Source organism: Leucoraja erinacea, chromosome 2, assembly GCF_028641065.1.
Source record: "Leucoraja erinacea ecotype New England chromosome 2, Leri_hhj_1, whole genome shotgun sequence".
Lineage (NCBI taxonomy): Eukaryota > Metazoa > Chordata > Chondrichthyes > Rajiformes > Rajidae > Leucoraja > Leucoraja erinaceus.
Window position 1 is genome coordinate 39,885,958 of NC_073378.1, and position 7,543 is coordinate 39,893,500.

Genomic DNA, 7,543 nt, shown 5'->3' on the forward strand with positions numbered 1-7,543 from the left:
CTACTTCTCCTCTGCTATCAGCCTTCCATAAGTCCTTCTATAAGCAAGGGTAAGCTAAGCTAGGGTACTCTTCAACCACCCATTCCATCTGTGTGGAGTTTGCACATTCTGCCGGTGACAGCTTGGTTTTCATCTGGCCACTCCGGTTTCCTCCCACATCCCAAGTGCAGGTTTGTAAGTTACAATTAGCCTCGGTAAATTGCCCCAAGTGTGTGGGGAGTGGATGAGAAAGTGGGACAACTGAGAACTAGTGTGAACGGGCGATCGATGGTCTTTGTGGACTTGGTGGACTGAAGGACTTGTTTCCATGCTGTATCCCTAAACTAAACTAAAACGAAGTTAAATAAACAAAGAAGAAAAAGGAATCAATTAGATTGCAGATTTTCTGGTGTAGGATCTGAGAACTAATTTCCTAAGGTAGTCTCAGCAGATTGGTGAGACCACCCCATGCTAAACTCTGCAGGAGTGTTAGCAAACGGTGCTAACTAATGCCGTGTACTTGCACTTAACTATGCATGAGTGGAAGTTAAATATCTGCTGGCAATTGAAATGGATTAGACATGCAAGGATACACACAAGGAACTGAAACCCCAGTCTATAATAACAAAATGTAACTTTTATGTAATGGTTTTCCCACAGGACGAATGGATAACTTGAATAAAAAAATTGTGATTTCACCACATCCATTACTCATGTTTAGACCTTCAGGATTCTGTGCAAGGTAGGTACTTATACCTCCTTCTGTCAATTTTTAAACTTAATTTCCCTGCTTCTGGGCTGATCTGACACTTAAATGACCACAGTTGCAAACACCCCATCAGAAAAATAACTTGCCAGTTAATTATTTAAAGTAAATGATTTAAAGTTTACAAGCAGCTCATCCAGAACACTGCCTGGGGATAGTCCACAGTGCATTGTGATTGTGTAATAACTAACCTGGCATATTCTCTTTAACATTAACTCTTTGGCCTACAATGCCAGTGACAAACATGATGCCAAGTTAAACTAATCTCCTCTGCCTGCATGTGATCCATATCCCTCCATTCCCAGCTTATCCATGTGTCTCTCTAACAGCCTCTTAAACGCCACTATTGTATCCGCCTCCATCTCCACGCTTGGCAGCAATTTCCAGGCACCGATCATCCCCTCATGGTGGCTTTTCATGGCATCTCACATCCAGAGAATATTGCAGAAAGTCTCATCGCAACTAATTACTTCAATAGGCAAGATTGTTTATTTGTAATACTTATGTGCACCGGATATGAACCAGAATTATGAAATTCTTACTTGCTGCAGCTTTGCGGGCACATTAGCACAACTACAATAAAAGCACAATAAATTGTCAGTTATTCTAAATAAACGAGATCATGACAGTGCCAAATCCAAAGTAGGTGGAGCAATCAAGTAGTTCAGTAGGTTGGAGGTGGTTGCGGTGAAATTACATTAGGTTGTGCAGGGGGCGAGTCAAGAACCTAATTATTGATGACAAGAAGCTGCTCTTGAACCTGGTGGTAACGGTTCTCAAGCTCTGTCACCTTCTTCCTGTTAGTGGCAACAAGAATAGATCATGACTGAGGTAGTGTGGGTCTTTGGTGATATGAGCTGCCTTCGTGAAATAGTGTTTCTTGTAGATCTCCTTGATGGTGGGAAGGTCAATACCCATGAGGAATTGGACAATGTCCACCATTTTCTGCAGCATGATTCATTCTCGAGCATTTGAATTTCTAAACCAGGCCACGATGCAACCAGTTACTGTGCTCTCCACCGTACATTTGTAGAATTTCGACAGAGTATTTGGCAACATGCTGTGTCTCCTCAAAGCTCTGAGGAAGCACAAGCGCGAATGAGCTTTCTTTGCAATTGCATTAATGTTGTGGGCCCAGAACAGCTCAGAGATGCATACACCCAGGAACTTGAAGATGTTGACTCTCTATTCCACCATCCCATGAATGAGGACAGGTGCAGGGTCCCTTGGCATTCCCTTCCTAAAGTTAACAATTACCTCTTTGGTGTCACTAATGTTGGCAATAATACCGTGGTATCATTAGTGAATTTAAAGACTTTTAACATCTTGACACATTTGTAATATGGGTGGAGTTAGAGTTTAACTATTATTAGGTTGGAAATAAAAATTCTGGGTTTATTTTGTGATTGATACAAATAAGACATTTTGGCTTGTGTCAATTGAGATATTTTGAATTTATATGAGTGAATTCTAACTAGCATTAACAATATATTAACAAGAATATTGCAACAAAGACATTTTCATGCATCCCTGAAAGTGTGTGTCCTACAGGTCTACAGGTGTTCGTGATGAGTCAGGAGCTACAGTATTTATTGCACCATGAATTCCACAATGTTGTAAGCTGCTGTCAATGTGAAACTGCATCACTTTAAGGCAAGAAAGTCAGATGGTTCAAAGTAAACACTGCGAATTGTCACAGTTTAATTTCCCTTGAGACTAAACATCAAAATCCTGGTTACATTTCCATGTTTTAAGGAAGTAATTTTAATCAAAGGTTATCGGCATCATAGTTCCTATGTCAAATGCTCCTCTTTGCATGTTGTGCTACACTCGTAAATTCATTTGAGGCTGCTTATTTCATTCTGAAATTAAAAGGATTTTGATGTTGTTGGACTCCTTTTAAAAAAGTGACATAGACATATGAATGTGAAGACATGCGTAAATTACAATTATATATTTAAAAATGCACAGATTTAATAATATTACAGGGTGTATTGCTACAGCGAGTGGGGCAGCAGAGTGGTGCAGCAGGTTGAACTGTTGCCTTACGGCTTCAGTAGCTCAGATTCAATCTTGACCCCATGTGGTGCTGTCAGTATAGCCTCTGCATTTATCCCAATCATCCTGTTGTTCCAGTGCTCCAGTTTCCTCCCACATCCCAAAGATCTGATCATAAAGGTCTGTGTCCTGGCTGCGTTGCGGGCTTGGTCTGGCCAAGCATAGCCGTTGGTGTTCTGTGTCGCTGCTCCACCGCTGTAGGCCACGTCCGGTCCACGTGCTCGACCTCCTGGAGCAGTGCCTGGTTTAGTCGAGCCCCAGGTAGCTACAGTGCCTCCAGCAGCTCACATCCCGTCGAGGCACTGCACTCGCTCCTTCAGCTGGTCTGCTTACCGGCCCTCCAGGAGGGTTCCCTTGATCCGCGGCAGGCAAGCAGAGCCTTCCGGGCGGGTTCCAGTCGAAGGGTCCTCTGTCCATCATGGGAGAGTCTTGTGTCTGTGACAGGCGGGCTGGGCCTATCGGGCAGGCTCCAGTCTGTGATGCGGGTCCACCGCCTCGTCGGGCGAGTCGGGCCCAGCTGGACCGTCTGGGCGGATGCTCGGTCTACGGGCCAGGGCACTCCCCGGGATATTCCCGCCATGCTTCTCTCCTCGCTCTGCTAGCGGCCGGCCCGGACCTGGTCGGCTCCGCGGCAGCAGCTCATTGCCCATGTTGTTGCCCATCTTCCATTTGTGTGACCGTACCATTCTTTCATATTCCTATGCGTCCCCAGTCCATTATTATATATCCGGAAAAGAGAATGGTTCTAATATCAATTGCTGTAGAACCTTATTGTATATTTCTCACCAATTAGAAAAATATATCTGACGTCTATACTTTAACCAATTATGTACTCAAATTACAATCAGGGATACAATTGATTGATAGGAAAGGTTTAGAGGGATGTAGCCCAAACACAGGCATGTGGGACTAGTGTAGATGGGGCAACTTGGTCAGCGTGTGCATGTTGGGCTGAAGGGGCTATTTTCTTGCTGTATGACTCAGTTGCTTAATCTAAGTTGCTACTGTTCCACAACTCATTATTTGGTACTTTATTAAATGCTAATAAAACTAGAAAAATACTGGAATGACTCGGGTCAGGGAGCACCTGTGGAAAGAAGGGGAGAGCGAGTATTAACTCAGCTTTTCCCTGCACAGATGCTGCCTGACCTCCCGAGCATTTGCACCATTATCTGGTTTATTTCAGATATCCAGCATTTGAATTATTTTGTTTTTCATTTATTGACAGTTGTGATCATTAGAAAGAATTTCATTTCTGCAATTTGGGTTTATTACTGCAGATATTTTGATTTGGGCTTTAAATGATGAGCTATTGTTTTAAAGGTACCCATCTAATAATAGTTCATCTATTTCTGGATATGGTGTAATCCAATTATTTAAGATTTGACTGAGGTCATACAGCCATACAGCACTGAAACAGGCCCTTCATCCCATCTTGCTCATGCCAACAAGATGCCCCATTTTGAACCAGTCCCACCTGCCTGCATTTAGGCCCATATTCCTCTAAACATTTCCTATCCATGTACCTGTCCAAATGTATTTGAAATGTTATTATAGCACCTGCCTCAACCATCTCCTCTTACAGCTTGTTCCATATACACACAATCCAAGGGATGTTTCCACGGTACACACAAAATGCTGGAGGCAGGGTCAGGCAGCATTTCTGGAGAAAAGGAATAAGTGAGCTTTCTTCAGACTGAAAGTATAATTTGGAGGTGAAAAAAAGGCCAGAACAAATCAGGACTGGCAACAGATGGCATCAGGAAGGGTGGAGCCGATAAAGGCCCCATTGTTGGCTGGGGAAGGTTTGGTAACAAGAGAGATACGAGTATGCGATCAGTGGAACTGGTAGGATGACTTGGGAGGGGGAGGGTTTATTCAACTCGTTTGAGTAGACCTGCAAGATCATCATCTCACAGCTTGTGACCATATGGCACAAGCATTAAGGTGGTGCAAAAATTGGTTGAGTGATGTAAAGAAGAAGAATGGAACTGATAATGATTCATACCACCTTTCCCTACATAAAATAAGCCACCGAATAATAACATACAACTCCGAACTTGAAACAACTCTTAATTGTTAGTCATCAACGGGTGGATAAAACCCCACAGAGGGATAGGGTGCTATTGGAGACAAATGGGATTAGTACAGATGAGCAAAATAATCGGATATGGTGAATTTAAGGACTAATTTCTTTGCCGTACAAGTCTGTGAAGCTATGAGATCAACTATATTTGATTTATTCTGGTGAACATTCAAATATCTCCTCTCTATCCCAATCTTCCTCCTGCCACTGAAGAAGGGTCTCAACCCGAAACGTCACCCATTCCTTCTCTCCAGAGATGATGCCTGTCCCGCTGAGTTACTCCAGTATTTTGTAACCACCTCCCTCCTGACACAATACATTATTGAAGAAGCAACACTATCATAGTCATAGGGCATGGAAACGGGCCATTTGGCCCAACTGATTCATGCTGCATCTACACTAGTCGCACCTGCCTGCGTTTTGCCCATATCCCTCTAAACCTATCCTATCCATGTAACTGTCTAAATGTTTCTTGAAGGTTGCAATATTACCTGCCTCAACTACCTCCTCCGGCAGCTTGACCTATACACCAACCCCCTTTGTGTAAAAAAAAGTTACCCCTCAGGTTCCTATTAAATCTTTCCCTCCTCGTCTTAAACCCATGTCCTCTGGTTCTTGATTCCCCTACTCTGAGCAAAATATTCTGTGCATTTAGCTGTTCTATTCCTCTCCTGATTTTGTACACCTCTATAAGATCACCTGTCTTGCTAGGAGTGATAGGAGCAGAATTAGGCCTTTCAGCCCATCAAGTCTACTCCGCCATTCAATCATGGCTGATCTATCTCTCCCTCCTAACCTCATTCTCCTGCCTTTTCCCCATAACTTCTGACCGGTAACCGGTAGACCCTGACATCCTGGTAAATCTTATCTGCACCCTTTCCACCTTGACAACATCTTTCCTATATCATTGTGACCAAAACAATTGCATTACTGTGACGTTTCTGTCCAAAGGACCCGACCCCCACCCCACCCCATCCAGTGATGTACACTTACATTTTCCACAGTCATGTTCTGCGTTTCAGGGGAGTGAGTTGCACCCACATAGAATCCTGCCCCTGCAATTACATGCACACCGGTTTCCTGAGAAAGGCGTCGGAGAGTCTTCACATCTCTACAAATCCCTGTCGTGGTGTTCTCCACGATAGTCCCACCTCCTGCTTTCTTAAACTGCAGCAGCTCCTCTTTCACCACCTCGGCCTCTTCGTTCAACAAGAGGTTGCCCCTGTGACTGTACGGGTTCTGTTGAAGCCAGTGCATGTTACTCATGGCTATGGGCATTTCCGAGCGCTCTTCTTGCCCGGGAGCCGGTGGCGAGTAGCAACAAGCGAAACTCAAGGCCAAGTGCTCGTGGGGCAGGGTACGACCCAGCTGACTAGGATCAATCAGCCCCTGCACAGTCTGAACTTTCCCACTTAACCCAGGCATTTTCTTGGGAAGCACCTGAAAAGCAGCAACAAACAGTCGATTAGGTGCGGCTTGCTCGCTTGCAATCGCGGTAGAATGTAATTAGAGAATTTAGTTTTGAACAGACCGCTTCACGCGAGTTAGCTTGAAATCATTGCAAAAGCTAGAATGTGTGCAAACCTAAACCAAGCCGCCAGTAAGCGATCGCAACAGATTAAAGCCGCGTATAAGATTTGCATTGTGAACTATTTATAGATTTTCAATTTAACGTCAACTTCCTAGGGAGGGACGATCCAAATCAGAGGTTTAGTTTCTTTTAGTCCTGCAGAGCTCGCTTACTACTCTTGTTTGATCTGCGCTGTGATCAGAACAAAACGGTTGCATAAATTCAATGTCAGTGTCTGCAACTCACCAGCTGGAAATCTCGGGCCGCTTGTCTATTACAACTTGTCAATCTTCACTTCCGCCTCGGTCGGCCAGGCTTCACTGCACTTCACCAAAGCACGCCACACACTTTCTCGCGAGTTTTCCCCTGTACTTTGCTCCTTAATACAGCTCTGCATGGATATTTGCGGCTGAACGCAAACAGTCGAGTTGTACAGAAGGGAAGAGGAAAAAAGCTGGAGTAACCCAGCGGGTCAGAGAACATTTCTGGAGAAAAATAATAGGTAACATTTCAGGTCGAGCCACTTCTTCAGACTGAGAGTCGGGGGAAAGGGAAATGAGAGATGTAGATAGTGATATAGAGAGATATAGAATAAATTAATGAAAGATATGCAATGAAAGTAACGATGTTAAAGGAAACAGGCCATTGTTAGCTGTGGGCCAGGTGAAAACGAGTTACAGACAATGAGACTCAACATGACGACTTTGAACTTAGTACAGTGACCTTAGTACAGGAGAGGAACAGAGAGAGAGAGAGGATGCAACGGTTACTTGAAGTGAAATAAATCAATATTCATACTACTGGGTTGTAAGGTGCCCAATCGAAATATGAGGTGCTGTTCCTCCAATTTGTGTTTGGTCTCCTTCCGACAGTGGAGGAGGCCCAGGGCAGAAAGGCAAGGGGAATTAAAATGTTTGACAATCGAGCGATCAGGTCGGTCCAGACGGACTGAGCGGAGATGTCAGCCAAACTATTGCCCAGTCTACGCTGTCTTGCCAATATATAAGAGTCCACACCTTGAACAACCGATACAGGGGATGTAAAGGAATGAAGGAATAAACAGCACGTTTTGGATTCAGTGTCC

General features: G+C 44.1%; 1 protein-coding gene across 2 annotated transcripts in view; it reads right to left on the minus strand.

The window, feature by feature from the left end:
* pter (phosphotriesterase related) overlaps window positions 1-6,857 on the minus strand; it is a 52,347-nt gene extending 45,490 nt beyond the window's left edge. The window contains exons 1-2 of one of the 2 annotated variants that reach the window (XM_055655191.1): window positions 6,706-6,857; window positions 5,883-6,329 (exon numbers count right to left, since the gene is read on the minus strand). In XM_055655191.1, the coding sequence (XP_055511166.1) occupies window positions 5,883-6,314 (432 nt within the window). In that variant the 5' untranslated portion in view covers window positions 6,315-6,329; window positions 6,706-6,857. Of the gene's footprint in view, window positions 1-5,882; window positions 6,330-6,473; window positions 6,602-6,705 lie in introns of those variants that run through there. The other variant, XM_055655198.1, reaches the window with a different exon arrangement.
* Window positions 6,858-7,543: the final 686 nt, after the last annotated feature.